Raw genomic sequence first — 25,401 nt, forward strand, 5'->3', positions numbered from 1 at the left:
TGTACGACTGGCGGCGGCAACGGCGATGGGTTGTAGTACTACGTTCAACGATTCTGTGTCGTTAGCGTCCGCCAGGGCGGGTGAAGGATTCGGCGGCCGAAAATTGCCCCAGGCGTGCGCAGCGGTGTCTCAAGGCGGCTTCTGCGGCTGGACGTTAGAGAGGAAGAAGTGTAAAGAAAAAACAAAACTGGGCGCTTGTACTCGTCTGCCCCTGTGTGTGTGTTCGTGTGTGTCCAGTTTTGTCGGCACTCGCTACCCGGTTTCGGTAATTTTCTTTCTCTGTCCTCTCCTCTTCTTAACAGCTTCGGCTCTTTATAATCTCTCGGTGGACGGGTCAGGAGCGGCCGTTTTCTCACGGATCTTGCGGACAACCCCGGCTGTCCCCTGGCGGAATATTGAATGCGACGGAAGTGGTGTGCTGTGGAACGCGCACCGATATCCGGTGACTCCCTGTCTTGTATTTTTTTTTTCGGCGGCACGCCTTGTTCGGTTTTGTTTGCTTCAATAGCTCCTATTTGCGCTACGCGGCCGAAGAAGCTTCAATAGGGAGATCTGACGATAAGCCGCTCCTCGGGCAACAACAAACGTACACAAATGACAGTGCTTCGTCGTTATATACACCATTCGATATCATTCGCGGCGTGTATGGTCACACTATCGGTAATACCTTGGCAATATTGGCAGCAGCAGCGAAGCGTAGGCTAGTTGGTGGACGTTCATATGTTGCAAAGGGCCGGAGCTCTGTCGCGCACATGTTTTATATATATTTTTTTTTCTCTCCTTATCAGTCTTTCTGTTTTCTTGCTTTTTTAGTTCTTTTAAAATGCATATACACGTTTGCTTAACTCACCAACAAACTCGCCAGCACTGGTTCAACACTCGCTCGTGATATTCTTCGTCCTTGCGTGCTCCCGCGCTGTCCTTCCAAAATGAAGTGGGCAGTGCTTGTAACATTGCCGTTCAATGTTTCCGGCTCCAGAAACACGTTTGGCATAGAAAATAAGCGACAAAAAGAACGCGCTTTCTGTCTCCGCAGTTTATTTTTGCCGTCGGCAGAGATATTGGCAATACATCGGCCCATTGTTGACTGCTACTACGGGCCTACATCTTGTGTCGTTGCTCTTTGGATCATTGCCAACATTAGGCCAGCACTGAGACGCTTTTTTTTTGCCAACATTGGGCTACGTATTGAATAAGTGCTGGCGTTCGTTGCCTGCGTTAGGCTGAAATTACAAAGCTCTTTGTTCGTAAGCTCTGTTTGCCATTGGCTGGCTTCCTTCGTTTACAGTACCGTCAACAGGGCATGGGCAGGACATGTAATGAGGAGGGAACATAACCGATGGTCATTAAGGGTTACGGACTGGATTCCAAGGGGAGGGAAGCGTAGCAGGGGGCGGCGGAAAGTTAGGTGGGCGTATGAGATTAAGTTGGCAGGGACAACATGGCCACAATTAGTACATGACCGGGGTTGTTGGAGAAGAATGGGAGAGGCCTTTGCCCTGCAGTGGGCGTAACCAGGCTGATGATGATGATGATGATGATGATGATGATGATGACAACAGATAGGATTGGCTGGAATTTTCTCTTACGATCAATTCTAGCGCAAGGACGCTTTTTTTACGAATTCGGGCCTTGATGGCAGCACAGAGGGGCAATGACAACGCCGGATGAGCAGCCGCAGTTCAGTGAACCGTACGATGTGGCACAAGCGGAAGTTCTCGTTTATTGCCCGGTCCGTCGGTATAACTATTACTGCACGTGCAGACCACTTAGCGTGCACGCTCAAGTTAGGCGGCAGCCTTCCCTCGGGCTACTCAGTCTACCCACCTCGCAATTAAAGTCGCCTTCGCCACGTGTATCGCGGGAACGAGCGAAAGCGCCCAAGGCGCACTGTCGAACCCGCTAGCCGTTTCATTGTGTTTCGGAGCAATCACTCGCAGAAGGCCAGGCTTTGTTTTTTTTTTTTTCGACCGCAGCTACTTCAATCGCGACCTCATTCGTTTCTTTGTCTGTGCAAACACAAGTGCAACGGTCTGATTACGGCGTAGGCTTTGCAGAATACAGCGTTGAGCCCTTTAAGTCGAGCAGCGTAGAACCGTATAGCAACCGCTCGGCAAATTCGCGAATGCAAACACCTCAGACGTTTTCTTTATTTTTTATATGTATGTACCAGACACCTGCCTCGCTTAGTCACGAACGCCTTACGAATTAGACCGGAACTGCGCAGTCGCCTCGTGGATAATTTCACAGCAAAGGCTTAAGTCTATGAAGTAGCGCAGCTTATCACTGCGAACTCTTTAGTTTCCGCTGATCGTGTACATGGAGATGAGAGAATATAAACTGTTAAGGAGTTCAAGATCGTCTGTTATCGTTCTTGCTCTGAAATCGAAAATGTGCCTTGACGCCATTGTATCACCTACTCGAGAAGTGTCAGTAGCAACTACGACTATCAGTGCTGGTTTTCGGATCTTAGCGTTGCTGATTGGATTGCTACCTCAGCATTAGTTGCCAATAGTACTCAGCGGCAGCGATAAGTGCTATCGTAGTTGGCGTTTCCGCCATTCTTAATGCCGGTGCTATCTTACTACCTTAGAACAAAAGAACATTTGGGAGGTATACAGACGCGCATAGACGGCGGCGCAAACTTGGAGGTTAATTTAATCCCAAAGGTAAAGTGAAAACTTGTCTCTGTCAACACTAAGACAAGTATAAGACATATTGACCCCCCCCCCCCCCACACACACACGCATGTACACTAAGAAACATGCTACACAATAACACATACACGAAGGCAAGAGTGCTTCACGCCTTTATGGTGGCGATTTGGGCTTGACGGTGATCCATTACGAGTAGTATCCGCAACGTGCTATACGTGTGCTGCGCTTCCCTTGTTATTACTTCTGTTCTCGATGGTATTGGTACTGCAAAAACAGAACAGCAAAAATAATGCCCAACGACGATAGCAACAAGAATAACACAAAACAATAGCAGTACCACCGCTGCTGCTGCTGCTGCTGCTGCTGCTGCTGCTGCTGCTGCTGCTACTACTACTACTACTACTACTACTACTACTACTACTACTACTACTACTACTACTGCCAGCACTACCTACTGCTACACCTGTAATTAAGACTGCTGCTATATGCAGTGCTGCAGTGCATCCTGCTATCACTATGCTATCGCGGTTACACAGTGCAATCACCACAGCGGCTGCCTTTGTCTTCAGATGCGCACGTCAAACTGGTCGTGTGCCCCTGCGTCGTGGAGTACACACTCTCGTGCGTGTGAATCAGCGCCACTAGCGGCAACAACAAGGAGACCGGCCGGCCGGTCCTGCTCGGAATAAAGTGGTGGAGATGCGGGGAGCGGGGGGCACAGGAAACCAGTTTGCGACGATCGGCTTCGATATTTCTTAAAGGAGGAAGGACAAGAACAATCAGGGCCGCCACAGTTACGACGCCCCGCGCATGGCGGCAGCACCATCGTCGCCGACTACGAAGTGGAAAGGGAAAGAGCGAATCTGTTTTATTAGAATGGTGCAGCGGGGCGGAAGCTGCAGGAGGGTGCCGATGAATGAGGTTTCACGGCCGGTATAGGGCAGACGCTGTGAAGCCTTCGGCGGCAAATCGATCTACTTAATTGGGTGGGTCGGAACAACATTGGGGTACTTAACACGAGCTGTCTTAACAGAAAGTGACCAGACGGATTAATGCGTCGATATCCGCAGGAGCAGCATGATATATTGCAGCCTCTCCGAGGCTGCAATACGTACGAGCATAAGCCGTCGTAGACGGAGACCATGTCAACACGAGGACGTAAGGAAGAGGCGTGCTTACATGCACAAGAACAGCACAGTCATTGGAGTGCTCGAGCTTGGTAGGTGTCTAGCAGTATTAGGAAGCGTGCGCAGGGAAACCGAAAAAACTACATTGATCCTTTTATTGCGGACGTTGTTCCATTCAACGGAGTTTTGCGGTCCTTGCCGAGGAGTTACGGCAGCATTTGAGCCGCGCTTTGATTCCCGTGACTAGCACTTACGCTCGTCAAGGCAACTCTATTGTTAACTCTGTGGTTCTCGTAGCGTCGTCTGCTTGGCTGTTTACGAAAGCAAGCGACCGACGCGGGTCGGCGGGTCGGCGGGGAGGCATGGAAGTGCGTGCAGCGCGAACGAACGCAATTTGCGGACACGCTTGACTCGTGCTGATTGGTCAACCCGAGTCATGACTTCCGTAATACTGCTCGGATTTAAGGAGACAGACGTCAACGATTGGGTGACAAGGAAAAAAGAGGATGAGGGTTCAGTCGCTCTTTCTCCCTGCTTTGCCGCTTCGCGGTTTTGTTCGCTCGCGTAATTCGTGCTTTTTGAGTCCTCTGCGGGGCTCGAACGCTACCACGCCAATCACTAGAGCGTCTCTCTCTCTCTCTCCCACTCTCCACCTTACTTACTCTCCGCTCGCTTGGCTAAAGTGCTCCCGTACGGCGACCGGGAACAGTGGGTCTCTGTCGGGCGCTTGGAGGCTGACTACATCGTAACGGCGGCCCCAGCATGGGGGGTAACGTCTTGGGGCAAGCCTCCCGTTTGGCTCTGCCCGTTGAGTTGCGTGCACCGTGGGCCGCAGTTTCAAAGTTTGTCGGTGGCGTTGGCAGATGAGACGCTGCGACTTCCGGTCACTTCCGTGTCAAATGACCTTTTCGGGGTTGCAGCTATTCCAAACTTTAGCCACAGCCGGGAATAAAATCGCACAGATCATATAAGCTATAACGACTCACAAAGTTGTAACGACAGGTGAGGTAGCGTTTCGTCTGGTACATGTAAAGACGGTCAGCAAATCAGAAGTAGGGGACTGAAGTTAGGGTCCCCTTACTTTGATGCACTTTATGCATCAGGCTGATCTACAGGATATATTGGCGCGTACGCGTACGTATGGCGTCGTGTGGGATGACTAAGATCATGAATAACACTCTTGGAACTCCTCCGCGGTTGATATGGTGAGTGGATTGACTTAATACTTACATGCTACAACTTCGGATACGACCTTGCTCTGGCAAAGTTCCTAGTCATTCTGTCTTTGCGCAAACGCTTGAAAGGACAGTTAAATGCAGCATTAAACTAAGCTGAACGATAAACAAGATACATTATGTAAGGTATTTGCTTTAGTTTCTAGTTTTGTAATTTACACTTTCGAAATGCCAAAAGCTTCAATCTTATCGGGAGCGGAGGCCTGGCAAGATAGCAAGAAAAATACGCGAACTACGGGCTTAACCGAAGGACGGGTTTGATCCCGCGCTAGCTCCCTCAGGCGTCATGAGGTATGGGTAGTGTCTGCTCGGAACTACAGAGGAGTTTATCGATAAGCAGCTGTTTTCTTGTATTGTAAGGGAACTGAAGAGTCAACGCGATCAGTTATAAAAACACTTTTGTGCACAAAAACGGTGCTAACATACGAAACTCTGCTTTATATATATCAAAACGTTTATTTAAAAAGAAAAGTGCAGAAAGCTTTAAAAATCGCAACATCAGGCTGACCTTCCGGCTCTGTGCTTTTTAACGGGAAATTCAGTAGACTAAATATAAACATTAAATCAACTAACTTTAGATCAGTCAATCAATCAATGTTCATCTTCGGGTTATGCGACGAAATGTTCGCTTCACTGACAGCCAACGTTTTTATTATTTTTTCCCACGGAAACGCAGACAAGTCCGGCTCCCTACAGTCTCCCACAGTTCCTACAATCAGTTCCTACAATCTCCCTACAGTTCCTTATTCTCCTTTTTCCTCAAATACGAGAACCTTGTGCATCTTGACTTGGAGTTAATGAAGGGAAAGTCAGAGATCCACCCGTTCGTAGCATTTGCTGCAAAGAAAGCCCATACGGGTTCCTCGAAAGAAAAGCCTCGCAGTTAATTCGTCCTGGTCCGGGACGAATTTTTCTTCAACTGTTGCTACGAACGGGTGGATGTCTGATCTTCCCTTCATTAATTACTTATCTCCACCTTGCGGGTTTCCGCAGAACTATTATGTCAAACTTTGGCTTGGAGTAGCGGTATCGTATAACTGCGCAGCTAGGTCCGGAACTATTTCGTATCGCGGAAGGAAAGGCGCGCGCCGTAGCGCGCGTTTCAACTTCGTGCGGACGCGGCGCCAAAAGAGGCCCGGAACTTCGCAGAGATGCAGAGAGGCAACAGGTGTTTCGCCGACGGTCCAGAGCCGGGCGCACTTAAAGAACTCCCCTGGTTCACTTTTTCGTTCTTGCTTGGTCTTTTTACCCTCGATCCCGGCACCCCCGCTGTAATCCAGTTTCCACACGTGACCCCGCTGCTCAGTGGTTAGCCTTCTTTTTTTCTTCTATCGCGACTTCAAACGGCTGGGGAGCAATCGCGAACGCTGTTCCTTTATGTGCTCCGTTTTGTTAGAAAAAAGCGTGCAACGCCGTGGAAGCTACAGCTCGCATCCACCGGCAGTCTACAAACATCCTGTGCACATCTTATAGGCTTAGACAGCCTTTCTGCAGATAGTTTTGCTTTTCCTCGCGCATATGTTGCCCTTCAGACAACGACAGTGAAAGACAATAAGAACGTAGGTATTGCGAAAGGCACGTTATGGACATTGTGCAGAATTCTCATAAAAAAATAGACTGATGTTCTTCGTAGAGAAAGAAAGATCCAGCTGACTTTGGCCTTTATAGCTCTGTAAATTTGCGTGTACATTACGTACAGGAAACGTGCGATTGTAAGTGTAGAAGTGCAAGTTTATTCGCCGCGTATGGACAACGGTAATGCCTGACTTATGCAAAGCCGAATTTTTAGAGTAATGTACATAGTTTCTGTAGACTGGGAAAAATATTTTGGTGTCGATACAATCCATACACTTTCACTGCACACCGACGATCTTTAGAAAAAACTACAGATCATCCGTGGTCATTATGTGTTAATGTTCGTGGGCTTCCGGCGGAGTGGTCAAATAAATTGTTTATTTAATCGGGGACTTCAGGAGTTGGGTTGGACTAAAACCGGTTCGTTTAGGTTACCTTAGGTTAGGTTGTTAGGTGGTTAGATTGTTTAAACTGTGGCTGGCTCGCACAAGGCCGGTCATTCGGATGTCTGAGCCGGGACAGCGGCGAAGTCATTAGCCATTGGTCAGATTGCACGCCCCGAAAGCTTTTTTTTTTGTTGTTGTTGTCCCCGGATTTGGTGCCCGATTGGTGCAGCCTTGGCTTCCCCGTGCAGTGCACTCATTTTATAGCGGCGAGAGGGCGCGCAGCTGACGGTGCGTAGCCCCGTGCGCACCAACTGCTCCATCCTCGCCGTGTCCCGCGGTGATCTCATGTGTCAACCGCCGACAGGCGTGACCCCAATGAGAAAGAAGGGGGGCGGGTTTTTTGTCAGCTGTGCTACGTAAAGACATCAAGAAGAAAGCAAAAACACCTTCAAGTTATCGGGAAGAAACTATTATGCGTGCGCGTTCGGCGACGCTTGGAAAGAAAAGAGAAAAAAGAACGCTGGTGGTTGTCCGCCCTCTGGACGCGAAACTACCCACGCGGGTGACTTCCCAGGAGCGTCCCGCCGTGACAGCGTCTTGGAAGCAGGAAAAAAAAAGACCTGTCCGTCCGTCGCTCTTGAGGTCCACTCACCGGTGGCCGTCTTGTCCTGTCTTGCCTAGCGGAGCTCGACTTTGTCCTGCCGGCGGAGCTGCCAGCCAACGCTTTCCTGTCCGTTGCAAAAGATTGTTTATTTTATGTGCCTCGTGTTTCCGCTCGAATCCTTGACTGCCTGTGTATTGCCTATTTGTTTCAGCGAGGCTATAGAAAAGCAATGCACAAGTGGAATCAACGGTTACACGTTCGACGGTTACACGTTCGACGGTTACACGTTCGACGGTTACACGTTCGACGGTTACACGTTCAACGGTTACACGTTCAACGTTCAACGGTTACACGTTCAAAGGTTACACATTCAACGGTGCCACGTTCAACCATTAGCATACAACGGTTACATGTACGGACTTCCTAAGGGCTTCCCCAGGACTTCCCAAGGTTGTGCGAACTTTATTAAGCGTTCACACTCTGACGTATGAGCTACTCGTATTTGCATACATATCCGAAGGCTTTTATTTCTTGGTGCAATATTCGGCGTTACTTCTTCATATCACGTTCTGGTCCGTACGAATTCACGGAAGATCAACACGCCAGTAACTCGCGTAAGGGCAAGGGAAGGCCAGCGTTCACATTTAAACATCACGCACCCGTGGTGGAAGCTGGTAAGAAATTACTTCCGGGACCCGTCAGTCGCTGGCAATCAGAGCACCTGTTAACATTTTAACTATTTTTGTTCACGGATTAGGTAACCGGAGCCGAAGACAGCTGTAGCGAAGTCGCTATAGCGACATGCTGTGACGCTTTGACCGACTACAATTCGTTTGAAAGATGTTGATGTGTTCTCGTCGAAGAAAAATGGCAAAGTTATGGTGCGTTAACAGGAGTACGCACCTTATTCAAGAAACAAAGAAAAATGAGCGTAACGTTGTTTCGACCGATGACTTGAAAGCTAGCAAGTAGCCAGCCTAATATCAACTATGCATATAGGTTATGGGCGAAGGTGAAAACACAAAGCAATATACCGATACAACATGTCTTCACATGTCAACATGAAGGCATGTTGACATGTCGTCATGTTGACATGTGTTGTTGTTCATGTTGACAGGGCAATGAGGACATGTCAACATGTCTTCATTGACATGAAGACATGTCTTCATGTCAATATCTGGAGTACTTTCGTACTCAACATATTGCATTGTATTATGCTCTGCCGGATTCGCAGTCAGATCCCCTTGAGTTGACACGAGTCGTTCTTACATAACCGAGAAGAGGAACCGAAGCGCTTGTTTTCCTTTTTTTTTTGCCGCATTCAAATGAAGCCAACAGAAAGTGAAGCCAAGGAGAGCACGGGCGGAATTAACGGCCGTTATAATTAAAATGTGGAAATAATGATGCATAGGAAAATGAGAGCGGACGAAGAGATGTCTTTCCGCCTGTGGCAGCCGAACTCGCACGCTCTACCAATTGAGCTACGGCCCGAGCGGCTGTCCTTCCGTGCACTTTCATGGGTATTGGCGTGTGTGTGTATACTAGATCTGGCAAGGGGAGCGTTAGCCAGCAGCACTCGCGGCCAACTTGGCCATACCTCTCCGCCTCGTGTTTCGCGTACGCGTCGCTTCGATAGCGCTGCACGGAACTGACGGAAGCGGCGTATGAGGCAGCCCCCCTCCTCCCCTGGAAGAGAGTGCGTCCGACAGCGAAGCGTTGTGTGCCTCGGCCCTTCCAGTTGTCTGGGAGGGTTTCTGCCGGTGGCGGCGCCCCAGGCGGCGACGGGGAAGAGCGTAAGTGGTGCGGCGGTGGCCACTTTTCCGTGACCACCGCCGCGGCGTTCTTTTCTTCCCCGCTACTGACTGCGTACGTTTCTTGCTTGCTTCTTTTAGCCGCAGGGGTCTACTCCCCCTCCCCGTAGGTGCCCTGCACTACGGGCGATGATGGGCATCTGCCCGCCGCCTTCTAGTCTTCGCGCTTCTCGGAACCGATGACCTAAGAGAGACGGAGGTAGGAAAGCAACCACGGGGGGGTGAAGTCACACAGCCAGGCCTCGCGGCGCTAAACGTCTCCCTTAAGCTCTCCTATTCTTCGCTTCTTTTTGAGGACGACGAAATCTTCCTTGGCGACTTCAGGTCGATTTGGAGGCTCGTGGGACCTGGGTACCTGGCCCCCCATTCACTGACGATTTCCGTCAGAAGTGAGGCCATATGAGGCCTTCTAATACACGTAGGGCACCGAAAAATGAGTAAGAACGAAGCTTGAAACGAGAAAGAAGATGCACGAAGTTAACGTCCAGCTAGACACGTAACAACAGTAACAATGAGGCGTAGTGAACGCAAGACGGACGAAATTTAGCCCAGGTGCGCTCTTTCAAACTGCGCGCGCCTAAGACCAGAACCGGAAATGTGGCGAAACGAAAAATCGAGCCGATCCGAGAGATAGTGTGCCATCTAAAAACGTGGGCCGATCCCGAAAGGTAGTGCGGTCTAAACAACGTACTACACTAATGTACGCTAATGTGCACACTACACTAATGTACACAGTGCGGCATCACTTGGTGCTTCCCGTTCACCGTGACGTCACTGGACCGCGGGAAGTTTGAACCTCTGCGCCATGAGCGAAGTTAACCGTACGCGTTCAGTAGGATGAATCATAGCGGGCAACTTGGAACGGCTGGAAAGTACTGGCTAAACAATAGCGCTGAGTCAGATTTATGAGGGAAATACATGCAGCGTCAAAACACTGCCGTTCATCGAACGACGCGTCGGAAAAGATGGACTGTTGCTACTTCGTTTCTCATTCTCGTTCTTAATTTCTCATAAATAATTCATTCACTCAAGCGCGTCTTCTTTGTCATTAACGCTTACAACAATTCACCATGCCCGGAGGTTACGAAGAGAAGCTCACAGTGCGACAAATTATATTTCAGGATGTTCCCAGACATGTCAATGAAAAGGCAGCATACAGGAGCCCTGAAAGTTGGGCCAGGTGCTACGGGTTCACTCTTTCGTATTGGTGCCACGCAGGACACAAGTGCATTGTGTCCTGCCTGCTTGTCCTGTTGTCCTTGTGTCTTCTCTTTCTTTCCGTGAACGTCCACGCAGCGTCGTTGTTTATAGCGCCGAGTTCGGGGTCCATCGCTACTTAGTGAAAACGCGTGCCTGCGCATGGGACGTCTTTAGTGCGTGAAGCGCGTGAGCATTGCCCGCATTCGTCGCCTAGCGACCGCTGCGCCATCGCGCTCTGCTGAGCACTAGCAGGAACCACACACGCAGAGGCAATAAAGGAAAAGAAGGTGCGTTTCTCTGCCAGACACCTGCGTCTTCCGCAAAGCCACCTGCATCACCGGCTGCTGACTCTTGGTTTCGTCTCCAACGAAGCGGGAAATTCCGAGGCGGAGGTCGCCGCCGCGGCACTTGCATCCGGTTTGTGCGCGCCGTACAGATTTAGTATTGTTATTTTGTTAACAGCGTTAGCTCAGGCCTTTTCACACCGAATGAACGGAACAGCTGCATGCTGTGTGCTGTCCTTTTAGCACCTTCTGTTTGCGGATTCGTTGTGTTTAGGACCAGGGCCCTCTGAAACCTTGTAAAACCCTTGATTGTTAAACTGTCGTTTTCAATTCCTTGAACGGTCCTAAAATTCACGGGGCGCTTAAATGCAATCACAATTTTGCTTCCGGCTAAGCTTATATATAGTGTACATGACTACGCGAGGTTTATGCAACGCAAGAGTTAAGCCGATCCAATCCGATTAGCATCTTTTTAGTACAGAGATATAGACATTCAGATTCTCAAAAAATCCTCTAAATGTTTCATGAGGGACTCGAAACTCCTTAAAAACCCTTGAATCCTTTCCAAAATAACCGGTACGAATTCTGGTGCTGGCTTTGCATAATTAGTGAAACCTACTCTCTCAAACATTCTCCAGCCGCAGCGAGACAGCAACCATCCTGTATGCTCAAGGTTCGCGCGTAAGTCACGTGATATCACCTGTTCGATTTCAACTTTAGAAGAATAAGTTGAATTCGCATGTTTTCATTATGGTTACGGCTTGGGTAGTCCCATTCACCTCAAACGACCGAATGAATGCTCCCAAGCGTGAAGTGACTCCTTCATGCAAATGGAAGGCAACAAGGTACAGCAGTCTTGACATATGCACGTTCTGAAGAATAGTGTAGGCTTGAGCTGATTGATTCGAAGCAAGCCATTTATGCGACCGGAAGAGGAAACTAATTGCACATGGATCACAAAGAGGATGTCAAAGCTGTCGCGGTTCACAGCTTTAGGTTCTTGCTTGTCAATCGTGGATTAACAGCATCGCCTACCACTCTCTGGCGCTGGATAAGGCATTGGACACCGCCATCACTAATAGTGTCCTGGGACACCAGTCAGTAAAAATCCCCGACGCGCCATCTTCTTGTGCTCTTGAGGCCAGCCACGTTCAGGACTGAGGTGACTGTCCTCTTCAACTTTCTCGGGTTCCGCGACAAATCTAGGACCAAACTCCGGTAGGCGTTGTCTTTGTCGTGATCGTAAGTCGACAGTGTCCAGTAGTTTCGTCCGACGTTCCAGAAAAGCTCTATGCCCTCACTCTGGGTAGTGTGCACTGCGTTATGACTGTGAACATTGTTGGTTTTCTCATCGAATTGGAGGCCACTATTCCGATGACCTGACACACCGAAACCTGGTCACGAGCCCGTCAGTTATTGCAGGGCAAGGGTTTGTAGCGGAGTGTTGACACAGTCCCGACTCTGCGGTACGGCATCCTCTCCTGGTAGTTGGCGATTTACCGCCACATTCGTGTCCTTTCTCTCTCTCTCTCCTCTCTCTCCCTCTCTCTGACTCACTCGGTAGTACTCATCAAGTGCGAGCCACGTGTTGTCTGTCTATCTGTCTCGCTTTGCTTCGTTTTGTCTCGCGGCGTCTCTCACCGCCTTTTCGACGGCAACACCCTCGCCTTCGCTCCATTGTCCGCGCTCGTATACACGATCGGGTACAGAGCTAGACAGACGCCACACTTCAAAAGGCAAAGGAAGGAGGCATGGCGTAGCCCTCTGCCGCTCTGCATCTTCTTCACTGCCTCTCTATCTCTCTCTCCCCCTATATTCCCGTCTTTCTTTCCGTGTCCTATCATCTCTCCATTCCGCTTGTTCTTCTATCATGTCTCGGCGTCCCCCCTTGTTCTTCTATCGTCTCTCACTTCCCTCTTTGCTCTTCCTATCGTGTTCTTTCGCCCCTCGCAGAGATAAATCACTGCCATAAAAACCAGTTTCGGCTGCGCCGCCTGCCCGCGTCCAGAGAGAGGGGAAGAGAGGAGTGGCAGAGAGTTGAGGGTTAAAACGTGGAGTAGTGTGCGTGAGCCTACAGGCCCTGCAGAAGAGGCCTGGGCCAAAATAGAGGGGGAGCTCTAGGAGAAGAGGAGGAGGAAGACAGGGGAGGAGGTCGGGGAGACCGCGGGGCAATCCACTGCCTCGGTGAGCTCAGCTCGACGCCAAGCCAAGCCGCCGAGGCTTGGCGTCGACTCGGCAGGCAAGCAGGCGGCCGGGCGGGCGCGTCGGTTCTCTTCTGGTTTTGCGGCGGACTCCCGCCTTCTTTCTTTCCTTTTTCTTGTCCTCGCTTTCCCTCCCCCTCAACGTCGTCCGCCGCTTCCAGTTCCTCAGCGCCAAGCCGGCGGCGGCGGGCGGGCAGGTCTCGAAGGTCCCTGAACTGGGGGTCACATCGGGGCGGACGGCAGCCACAACGGACAGGCTTCCCTCGCGCGTCGTGCGGCTTGGCGGCATGGCTTGGCCCGCTCGAGCGTTGGGATGGCGGAGGGACTTGGCTAGCTGACTGGCTAGCTTCCGCCGTTGCTTGGTCGGCGTGCAGCGTAGTCGGCACGCTCTTTTGTTTGCCGTTTATGTTCCGGAACCCTTGCTTTCCTTTCTATTCTTTCTTTTTCTTTTTTTTTTATTGAGGAGGCGCACCTCCGTCTTAAGGTTGGTCGGGCGGGCGGCTGAACCTCCTAGCATGCTTTTTGTTCCTGCCTGTTGTGATTTCTTCAAACATTCGCCCTATAGCCTTCTTTCTACACAACTCTTGGAGCTCTTTCTCCTTCGAACTTACTCCCCCACTCTTTTGAACATGCCCTCGATTCTAGGTACACCCTTGCCTGCCTTTAGCGGTCGTCGGTGGTTCCGACCGTTCTTTGTGGCAACACGCGGTACCTTGTATATATGCACTGCTGTGGTTTTCTTTGATACCTCAGGAAGAACTCGAGGTTCCATTAATTTTTTTTTTAAAATCCTGCGTTCTCTGACTGAGGCTCGGTATACCTGCCCACCTTGTGCCCACAGTTGCAGGCTGCAGCTCTTTCTCTCTCTCTTCTGAATGCTTATTCTTTGTCTTCAACTGTAGCAGCACCCTGTGGTTTAGTGCCTTGCCCTGGATGGAGTGCCACTCGCGGTTAACTCAGTTCCGCCCTTCGCGTTTCCTGGTCAGTGTATTGTCGGAAGGCGCGTCTCTCGTGGTCTGAACGAGTAACGACTCTGGACGAGTAATGACCCTCCCCCCTCCCCTCATACGCCGCCTTGTTTTCTCTTTCTGCACTTATTGCCTTTTGTTGAGCAAAATGGCAGTGCAGTTGTCAGTTCATGTTTTCTTCCCGTGTAATTCTGGTTACATAATGTGAACGTAAAAAGAATTGATATTTCTAAGCACATAAATTTAAAGTTATCAAGATTTCCTTTTTTTAAATATAAGCATAAACTGAACATCTCGTCCTGTTCTTGCTAAACTCGTTTTGACAGGAAATAAGAACGTCTGTTACTTGACAAATCCGCACACAGTGCAAGTTCTTTTTTTTTTGTCTTCTAGAATAAATTGTAGGTCACAGAGAGAGAGTGAGAGAGAGTGGGAGAGCTTTGACCTCAATTATAGGTCAAGTTTAATTAAAGTCTCCTGGTGCCTAGAAGGCTCCCTTTGTCGTCACGATGGCTTCGTCGCCATCGTTAAACTTTGTCAGGGCATCCACTTACGTTGTCTGAAGACGCGTGACACATAATGACACACGTCAAACGAAGCTAAATACGGCTTTGACAGCTATTCGAACGCATGCGTAGATGGCGTCCATACTTTTGGGATCTCTTGTCCTCTCTACCGCTGTTCGAAGGTGTCTCTATACCTATCTTTACTCACCATTTTCTTAGGCAGCTGACTCCTCCTAGGCTTCGATTTGCCCATGTAACACAGCCACAAACCATTAGTGGTTATCTCCTTTACGCTTTACGGGACCTGCCGACTCCACTTCGTCCGTTTACCACTACCGCTTTCCGTTTCTTCGCTCCAACGTAGTTGGGAATGTCACGACCTAGCCCAAGTCATCAGGCTCCTAATTTTCATCGCTCGTAGCGTGGCCCATGTTTCTTCCAAAGTTTCTTTGCTAACCTCCAATTTTCATCTCCGTATGTGAGTACACTGGCATGATGCACTCTGCCTTACTATTTTCTTTTTCAAGTCCGACGGTATAAGCTGCTGTTATGACTCCAGAATGAGTGTCCCAGGCGCTTAGAGATGTCTTTCTCGTTATCAGGTCCTATGTGCTTACTAAGCCCACGGAGAAGTACACAGTATAGAGCCGTTCAAAGAGAGACCCTACTCAAGAGGTGAACAGCCTGTCGAAAGTTGCACACGACGCGAATGATGGCCCGCAACGGCAAGACGTGTCACCCTTCACAAGAAGCGTTCGCGTATAGGCCCAGAGTGTACAACGGGCTCAAGAAGACACCCCGCCGTGAACCCATCCGGATCTGGTTGGTTGATTTCCAACGACTGCGGTTTTCATCGCAAGAGCCCCGTACTCCGCTTGGGCGAAAGACCTCCCTCCGTCACCTTCTCTCTCTCTCTCTCTCTCTATCAATTCTCGGCCACCTCCTTTCCTTTTCATCTCCCTGTTGCTGACGGTTTGCGGTTTCTCTCTCCTTTTGGTTCCCTCTTCCCTCCCAACTCACCCACGCACCCGTGCCTCGTCGAGGCAACAGACCGTGCCGTTAGCGTTGTTGCACCAGCATCGGGAGCGTCAGCGGTGTGGCCGCCCTGGAAGGGCTGGATTGTGATGGAGTGTTTTGTCCGCGGTTGGCTTTTACCCTCCATCTTTCTCTAGCAGCGCTTGCGTTCGCGTGAAGACGCGTTAGAGGGCCTCTAGCGCATGCGAAGCAACCGCGCGTGGAACTTGGAGCGAGAGAGCGAGTCTCGGCCACAATGCACCAGTCTTCACTGCGCTGGCGATTCTTCTTTTCTGCCGTATTTTCTTTTATTTCTTCACCTTCAAAGTGATCATTTCTTTCTTGCTTGCTACGCTTTACACTGCACGCGTGCTTCGTCTGCGCATAATCGTGCCCGAAAGAATTTGCGAGGAAGACGGGGAAGGCTTAACCGGCTGCACGTAATCACGCTTTTAGCGGAAGTCCGTCTCGCACTGCTGGGAAAAGGAGTGCACTAAATTGGGACGACATAAGATTATACGTGCTTAGATCTTGGTGCAGATATGAAAAGAAGAGAGAGAGAGAGAGTTGAGGTCGATATACGCTTTTATTTTATTTTGTTGGTGCGTCCTCCGATGGGGGCGAAATGCAAAGACCCCCGTGTACCGCGCTTTGTATGCACGTTAGAGAACATCAGCGGCCAATTTAATCAGGAGTCCACTACTACGGCGTGCCTCATAATCATATCGTGGTTCTGACACATAAAATCCCAGAATTTTGTTTTTGTGCCTCTTCTTTCGTTGCGCATCAACAAGGCACGCTTTTAAGAGACCCCCATAATATTTAAGAGTGCGACGGGAGATCGCTGTTCGAAACGAGCGTTCAGTTTGCGTTCAAACTCGCCTCACGCAATTGGCCTAGGCCGCCCCGTCGTCATCAGCCGTCGGCGCAACCTGGGCCAATCGCGTGAGGCGAAACTGAACGCAAACTGACCACGCGTTTGGAACAACGATCTCCGATGGCTCCCCAAGTTCGTTTGAACTTCGCCATTTGGTCTTTAGCGGAAAAGGAAAAGCAGCCAATATGACGCCTATTGCAGATATATGCATGCATGAATCAAACAATCTGCCGGCTTTCGCCCCAATTTAACCTGCTGCGAGACTCTCCATGCTGATTAGGTGTTTCCCCTCAAGACTGTACACGACTCTACAGGACGACGCTCTTATTACCCAGGTGACTTTGCTTAGGCAACGTCGCCCTGCTTTAACGCGCCGCTGCTGATACTACTACTACTACTACTACTACTACTACTACTACTACTACTACTACTACTACTATTACTACTACTACTATTACTACTACTACTACTACTACTACTGTTTCTGCTGCTGCGTACTGCTTCTGCAGCTCTTACCACAACTACTACTGTTAACCTTGCTGCACCCATACGACTACTACTATATTCAGCTACTAGTACTACTACTGCTGCTACTGAAATTACTACTGAATACCACGTATAAACTGTACCAACAGCAAACTCGGTTGAATATAATTATAATGTCACCAAATTCGTGCCTCTTGTGATGGTATTATGCGCTACAGCGAAAAATCTGGAAAATTCACACGAGGGGGTCACAGGTGCTCTCTCGTCACTGAACAGGGGCTGCATAACGTTAGTGCACTGTTACTGTCCATCTAGTGCACGATGCACCGTGACCTGATATCCGTAAGGGTCATCGCGCCACCCCGGCAGTTCTTATTGACCCCCAGTAGCAGGCTTAGCGACCTCCGTCCGGCGTTTCGGCCGGTCCCAAGACACATCTGCCGCCCGCATCTGTTCTCCGAGATATTTATTCATCGCGTCACTCTTACCGCGGACCTCCTTTCCTGGACCGGGAGGGTGGGTGCCTACGCTCTTACACTTCGCCTCACCAATTCCATGCAGTGCAGCGTAGGCCTGTGGATTCGCGTCAGCAGGCCTGAATAGACAACCAGGGTAAGATACCCTACGTTGTGTGCCTTCCGCGCGACGCCAACTCAACGGAAGCTTCGCGTGAACATCTGTGGCACACGACAGGCGACGCATTCTACAGTTTGCTTCTAGATTGTCCGTAATCTTCTTATCGTTTGCGGATTATTGCGTTACCGGAGCTATGCCAGCCCAGTAGCAAAGTGACTGTACAGTAGCAAAGCTTGTAGTGACGTATTGTGAGGCTTTGTCCAAATGCAATGGGTTTGAAGCATCTTTGTCTCGTGAGCGTTCCCGTCGATGGAAAATCGTGACATTACTGCACCTTAACCGTTATGTAAGCTACCAACGCTTTACAACAGCAGTTAAGTAGAACGACAGGTCATTGCATTGTTACTTTGTGTTGCTCTCTATCTGTGTCACAAGACGTCCCTCTCAGCGTTAATACTGCTGGAACACGTCTCCGCGCTGAAATACGTTTTACGAATAAGCTTAGACTCTCAATCGGCCCCCCCTCGGGACACACAGCCGGCTATCGTTGCCGATTGGAGTGACAAGAGTCCCAAGCCTTCGACGTGCTGCACGGTGGTGGTGAGACGCAGTCATTCCTCCCACATCACGCGGGCCGGAGCACCGGACCACTTCAGCGTTGATGGCGCAACCTGAGGGTGGGTGGCTCCCGCGGCAGCAGCAGCAGCAGCAGCAGGAGCAGCTCTAGTAGTACTGTTCAAGCGCGTAACAAAAAGAGCCGGTCGCTATGGGTGCGGCGGCTGGCGCTGTCTTCTACTCTCGCCTCCGCTCCAGAGGTCAGCGGGTCGGCGCCGGGACGGGACCATCGTGATGGCGGGAGAGGGCGTGCGCCTTCCACGCACGCCACGCGCGTCTTCTCTGGGAAGTTGCGTGCAGCGCGCGAAACTTTGACCACCGTGCCACACCATGCAACTTCTCTTCCGCGCAGTGATTGCGGGCAGTGGATAACTTGAGCTTGTCGCCCCAGACTTAATCGTTACCGTTGACGGATTGCCGGAACCGCGGACGGCACCAAAGTTGGTAGCGACATCTTGTGGATATTTGAGTCCGCTACAATGCGTTTGAAATTTTTGTGTCCTGTAAGTGTTATCGCCGAATGAAGAATCATAAAAGAAATCTACGCTATCGATTATGACGCGAACCGCGCTTTACATCAGCCGGTTGAGTTCAGTAATATATATATATATATATATATATATATATATATGTGTGTGTGTGTGTGTGTGTGTGTGTGTGTGTGTGTGTGTGTGTGTGTGTCACTGCAGTAGTATGAAACGAGTTTTGGCTTGCGCGTAAAATTATTACTGTTGACCGATTAGCGAGTTACCGGAGTTACGGAAGGCAGTAACGACATCTTGCGGCGCTGTGTCCAACTACACTGCGCTTGAACCATTTTTATATTGCCCGAGTGCTCTCGTTAATGCAAAATCGTAGCATCGCTGCGTGCTAACCATTACGTATGTCGATGCCAATGTTTTACACCGGCACTAAAGTAGAATGTCAACGTCGCCGCGTAATTTGCTTTGTGGGCTTTCTGTTGAAACTCCGCTGCCTGCCTTTCTTGTGCCCCGCACTACTCTTAGATTAATTATTAAACTCGCGGGATTTTGCGCGCCGAAAACGCGATCAGATAGCGAGGAACGCCGCCGTAGTGGGCAGACTGTAGATTAAATTTGACTTCTCGGTGTTCCTCAACGTTCACCCAGTGTGTGATACAAGAGCGCTGTTGGATTTCGAACCCAATTCAAGCCCAACAGCCGCAAAGACGCCATAGTATAGCCAGTATACTCACTACCGCGAGATGTTGAGCACTGCTAAGAGGAAGAGATCTGTTACCCAAAGCGGTAACTACATGGAACCTATTCCCGACGTATTTTTTTTTTCGGTGTTCACGCGTCAGCGCGTCCTTTCCACACTGGGCGAAAAACAAGACCTTATGGCAGCGGACATGCGTACTCTTGATGCGTCAGCGCTAATGGGTAGTAATAATATCCAGCGCACTTCGGCCGGACTTATGAGCGCCAGCACGGCGGCCATCAAAACAGACCCGAAGCGCGACATGCAGTCTAAAATTTATTTCGAACTGTGAGGAGGACCAGGACACGAGCGAAGCAAGCAACGACGATTGCCTGAGCTGGGAAACGGAACGTCGCGTGCAACGTTATCAGTGGAAGGGGTTAACTGAGTGGGGTACCTCTGGCAACAACGCTACTGCGATTAGATTACGCGGCAAGTAAAAAAACAAGGCTTTTCCGCCCCACTGCACGCAACTATGCCGGAGGACGGCAGTGCCGCTTGGCGGACAGCCGCCTCCCGCCGCAGCGGCAACCGTCGGGCTTCTCGAACGCGCAGCGGCGACGAACGGCAGCGCGGGGGAAAGAAACAAAACCAGTTTGTGCTTCTCGCGTGACTCATCGCCATCTCCTCGTTATTGTTTTTTTATTATTTGCCGTGACGTCGCCACTTGCTGCCGCGTCGAGACCTGGGAAGAGGGGGAGGGGGTGGCTCTGTTCGGTTGACCAGCGGGCCTCTCCTCCCGCCCGCCGCCTACGGCGCCTTGCGCGCCCCAATCTCCGAGAGCGATCTGGTTCGTCGCCGTTACCGGCGCGCCGCACAGGTAGCACACGCAGTCACACGCTTGGCAGTCGCTCTGCGCGATGTGGCGCAATGTTTGTTTTGCACTAAGGGATATCGAAGAGCAACGAAGGATTTCCTGACAGGACTGCTGCATTGGGGCCTTAATAAAGGAAGGTCGCTGTTTCGCCCGAAAGGCGAAGCATTGATTGCGGTTGCAAATCGGTGGACAGCTGTTCGAAAGAAGGGTAGTAGTTTTATCGGCCGCATAAGCTTGTAGAGATAGGCATACTAGCTAAATTAACAAGCACAGTGTCACGCGTGCACAAGCAAGCACGAACATATCTCACTCGATGACCGCGGAAACTCGCGGTCGAAACGCAGGAGTGAGGAAGCGCCGCAGCAGCAGCGAGCGAGTTGACCTTCGTCAATGGACAGTGGATTAGGAGGTACGCCGTAGTGGAGGTTTGTCCATGATAAAAGAGACCAAGCTGTGCCATTCAAATTTTTAAAATAAAAGTTACGATTTCATTTTTGGCCAAGTACTTTTCGAAATCTACCCAGTTACCTTTCTTTATTTGCTTTGCAAGTGTGACTTTCTTGTGTTCTGTGTCCCCTCTTGCGCTGGTTAAATCATCTTGCACAAGAAAGCTGGTCTGCATGGCGAACCTGCCGTAATACTTCAGAAGCAGAACAAACAAGAATTGTGGCCGGGGCCTCATAGTAGCTACTCTCCGAAACCAACACTTCTGTCACGCCGACAGCTTCTGCGCCCATTCAAATCGATTAGCATGGGTCTTTTTGCACACGACTAAAGCGCGATTAAAGCAGGATCGAAGTCAAGCGAGCGCAAGGGTGACACGCGTACCAATTTGGCCCTGCATTTTTTGCCAGCACGCGCGAAGTGCTCGTGTGACAGGTATGTCAGGGCAGTTCCCATACAGTGCATCTCGCACGACAGATGCGTACTGCTTTCCTATATTCATAAAATGGCTATGTTACCTTATAAATGAACGCACTGTGGTGTTTTCATCTTGCGCACACCGCGCCTGCTACTCGTTAGAAAGCGAACGTGCGTGTGTTTCAGAGGTCATCCAGTCGCTACAATACGCTGCTCTCCTCTCATATAACTACGTTGTTGTTGACCAGAAAAAAATGCTTTTTTTTTTCTAGGAGAATTCTAAATTTCTCACCCGGCAACACACACATATGCAGTGAGTTTTAACGATGTTATCAGGGGCGGCTTTGGTATGCCACGCCTTCACAATGTAAGCGCCAGTGTTCATTGATGGCACGCTTGCTGTACGATTCGCCTTTACCTCTGAACCAATCCGTCCGTTTCAAAAGACGCAGAAAAAATGCAGATAAGTGGTTCGTTGTGAGGAAGAAAAGGTTGAGGCTATCTTCTGAAACTCTTGAGGGAGCGCGGCTCAGCGCCAGCAGGAAGCGAAACTGAACGAGAAGGTGATATGAGAGAAGATGTCGCCGTGGCAGTAGCAGGGCTGGTTGGCGGTTTTCTTTTTCTGCACCCTCTTCGCCAAGAATATGCGTCTGACGCACAGTCACGGTCATAGATTGCAGATAACTCTACACGTGGTCGCTGGTTATTCAGCGTCGCGAAAAGACTGCATTACATCCCGTATCCAAGAAAAGAAATGCAATGGACTATTCCTCAATCATTTGAACAGGACGTAAACTCTCTGTAGAACAAAACGTGAGGAATGTGGCACACGCCCAAGCCCTCCCGCAGACCTGGCTCCCCCATTGTCCACCACTAATCGCTTTTCGCGCGACGCCGGCCAAATGGAAGCTTCACGAAAGGATCAGCCGTGCACAATAGGCAAGGCTCCCTTCTCCCTCCTTCTCAGAACTCAGAACAGGCAACCGACCCTCGCCACGCTGGCGCAGCCTTCCCACGGCTTCTAGCCTGGTGACGTCAGCACAGACCACGTGTCGCGTAGCGCTGCCATGCCCTTTCACCACATGTTCACGGACGATGAAGATAACAGTGTGCCGTACGCGATGCCTCGTGCTCATTTCAAATGCGTAGAAAAAAATGTCGTAAAAAAGTTGTTTAAGGGCCCTTATAATGTTGCTCCCTTTTCGACAATGACGCTGATATCGGAAGCTGTCGTTGATCCACGATCCACGTGGGTCGTGCATCAATAGCGCAATGGAGACGGAGGACGAGGGAGCTAGCGCCTGTGTCTACTGTAACTGCAAGCGTGGCGGTGGTTCAGCCTATCAGTCGGCATGGGAATGGCGGTTAGTACGTGTATTTGCCAAAATTTCGTCCTTCCGGCGTTGTGGCTTTTTGCAAACTTACCACTTTCTGCAAGATTTTACCTCATAAATACATGACTCGGTAGTGACTATGCACGTTCAGTGGGGGTATATATGTTATAGTAAAGGACGATTGGAGAATCGGGGCGCAAAAATAGAGAACATAAATAATATATCTTAAAACAACGGGTTTCTTTCGGGGTGAACGGTTTGTTGGCACAAACTGTGGGTCCCACGGACTGAACATAAGCGTAGAAGAATGGCAAGACTGAGTACCTCGGTGGCGCCTGCCACTTACAACCCCGTTTCCAAGGGGACGCTCGTAATATCGTCCATCCACCAATATACAGGTGGAGAGGATGAAAGATGAGAGGTCTTGGAAACCGAGTTCACGGTTCGTGTGTCAGACATTCTGCAGTAAAAGAGAGTCATTTTGTGTGCTACGTACAGGCAAGGTAGACGTGTCGTCACTGACCTTCGTGTTTCTCCTCTCTGCCGCAGTGTGGCGCCCATATCTGTGTTCAAGATTTCGTCCCCCTGGAACTCCGGGCCCGGCCTGACGGGCGGGGGCGCCCCTCCGCCCCAGGCGCCCCTGTCGGACGCCGGATCGGACGACTCTAACTCCAAGGATGGCCCGTCGTCCGGCGGGGGCCGCGGGGCCAACGACGTCTCCAACTCGGACGCCGAGGGCGTCTGGAGCCCCGACATAGAACAGAGCTTCCAGGAGGCGCTCGCAATTTATCCGCCATGCGGAAGGCGCAAGATCATCCTCTCGGACGAAGGCAAGATGTACGGTGAGTGGCTCGTGCTTCACTACGTTTTGTATATACTTTCAAGCTCGCTCCACAATGCCCGTTCATGTAGTACGGATGGGGGCTTCGAACTTTTGCCGTCTCACGGCTCCTAGGACGCATAAATGCCCGGCGTGTAGGCGTTGAATTAGTATGTGGCATTTAATTCAAGAGAAAAGTGCAGCGCCTTAACTGTCTCGCTGGGAAAGGACACCTCAACAGCACTGCACAAGGCAGGGGTGAGGGAAACAAGAGGAAGGAGGCCTCCCCATGTAGAGCGGCAAAGCCGACCGCCTGAAGAATACCTAGGCGTTGAAGCGAACGGCAAACGCACACCGATACAAGCGTGAAGCACAGCAATGGCGGACACTGAAGGCACTGAAGTTTCAAGTTAGTGATTGCGTCTCTCTCTCTTTGAGCTGTAAGCGAAATATCGGTAGCGCCTATCGTGTAATCTGCGGGTTGGTCCAGAACTAGAAAAGAGAGGAATAAATACACTAAAGGCCAATTTATAAATGCTGGAAACGTGTCAGCCGTCAACTCCCGAGTGAACTGCGAGTGCACTATTTTGAATAGCTGTACTCACACTGATAAAATGTTGAGGCAAAACGTCCGTACGGTCTCTGAATATTGTTGAAGAGGCTGTTAAGGATACCACGGTTGCAAGCATCGACTACTACGATCAGGCAACTCGTATTACTCGTGAAGGTGGACGGATGATGTTCATTGTTTAGTTCAGTATTTACACTCTCTCGCCACTTTCCACGAAAGGCTCGCTTACCTCTCCGCAATGCGACAGGTGGAATGGTCAGGCCCAAGAAACGCCTGCTCAACGCGAGTTTACGCTTGGCTGGTATGGCTTCAGAATGCCTGCTATAAAACAGCGTGTGTCGACTGAAACCATAAACAAGGCAACAAATAAATAAAAAAATGACATCAGAGCCAGCAGTAACATAACGCATCGGAACATCGTTTCCCAACTCTAGCACAAGGCGACGTTGAAGCAAGAACAAGAGACGTGTCCGGCAACAAATAAAAATGAAAAAAGAAAGTGAAACAAAACAAATTTACCTAACGCATTCCTGAGAGCTCCTCCCTCGCGGTCTCCCGATTGGAGAGTCGGTCGGGAATCGTCGGCCAATCGGAGCCGCACACCTCAATCGAACCGGAGAGGCGGGCGCGCCTGGGATTGGCCGACCAGACCGGCGGTGAGTTCCAACGACTGAATCGATACTACGCAACGAGAACGTCTCCGGATACAATATATATGTGTATATATATATATGTACACGCGCGGGCGCACTACGCACGCACACCTACGTAAGGCCGAAACGCGCGTATAGACGCCCCCCCCCCACCTCTTTTTCCCGCACCCCTCCTCCGTACCCAATCTCTTCCATTCTCCCAGAAACAAAATCGAGGAACACGAGTCGACGTGACTGCGGAGCTCGCCCTCTCCCGTTTTCCCGCGGCCCCGCTCCCTAAAGAGGGAACAGAAACATCCGGGCGCGTATGTTCCGGTGTGCATGTATACGTAAGTCTTCGGCACCCGCTCGCGTTCCGAGCGAGCAAATCGGGAATTCTTTCCCTCGCTCCTATTCCCTTATACTGGACGCACTTGCGTTGCGTGATCGCAGGAGCCGGATCGCTGGGCGGTGGTATGCTTGTGCGATTGAATGTGTGTGTGTGTGTGTGTGTGTGTGTGTGTGTGTGTGTGTGTGTGTGTGTGTGTGTGTGTGTGTGTGTGTGTGTGTGTGTGTGTGTGTCAACGTGCGTCGGGCGTTCCAGTATGCAGGTCCCCCTCCTTCTTGCTGCTCGAGATTTCGCCAACGGACCGACGACAGTCAACCGCCGGCGACACCGCTCCCTGCGGTCTCGGAATATTTGTGGTCCCTCGCTAAAGAGGTCGTCGCGTACACTATAGTCGCGGATTGTTGTGCTTCGCGACGCGTGAACGCATGCTCGCTCCCCGACCTTGTGCGTCTTCAGTAGCTGGTTTCGAGGGTTTTTGAGTGCATTGCGCGATCGGTTGTTCGTTGAAGGTATGAATAATGCTCAAGATAAGATTGTGCGGGCTCGCTGTGCTCCAAGCGGTAGGTTTAAGAGAGGGCAGCATTGATCTCCTAGCAAATGGTGGACGCCCTACGAGTGATACAGTGAGAGAAGGGAAGAAGGAAAGGCAGGGAGGTTAACCAGACTGGGCCCAG

General features: G+C 50.5%; 1 protein-coding gene and 1 long non-coding RNA gene across 3 annotated transcripts in view; both read left to right on the forward strand.

The window, feature by feature from the left end:
• The window catches only part of LOC140213718 (uncharacterized), a 173,317-nt gene extending 150,325 nt beyond the window's left edge, over positions 1-22,992 (forward strand). Inside the window, exon 4 of the long non-coding RNA XR_011890613.1 lies at positions 22,905-22,992. This is a non-coding gene — a long non-coding RNA (uncharacterized lncRNA). The remainder of the gene's footprint in view (positions 1-22,904) is intronic.
• A 122-nt stretch (positions 22,993-23,114) lies between these two features.
• The window catches only part of sd (TEA domain transcription factor 1 homolog scalloped), a 52,414-nt gene continuing 50,127 nt past the window's right edge, over positions 23,115-25,401 (forward strand). For both annotated transcript variants that reach the window (XM_055078076.2, XM_072284975.1), the window contains exon 1: positions 23,115-23,197. In XM_055078076.2, coding sequence (XP_054934051.2) covers positions 23,191-23,197 — 7 coding nt within the window. In that variant the 5' untranslated portion in view covers positions 23,115-23,190. The remainder of the gene's footprint in view (positions 23,198-25,401) is intronic.

The sequence above is a fragment of the Dermacentor andersoni genome, chromosome 10 (assembly GCF_023375885.2).
Source record: "Dermacentor andersoni chromosome 10, qqDerAnde1_hic_scaffold, whole genome shotgun sequence".
Lineage (NCBI taxonomy): Eukaryota > Metazoa > Arthropoda > Arachnida > Ixodida > Ixodidae > Dermacentor > Dermacentor andersoni.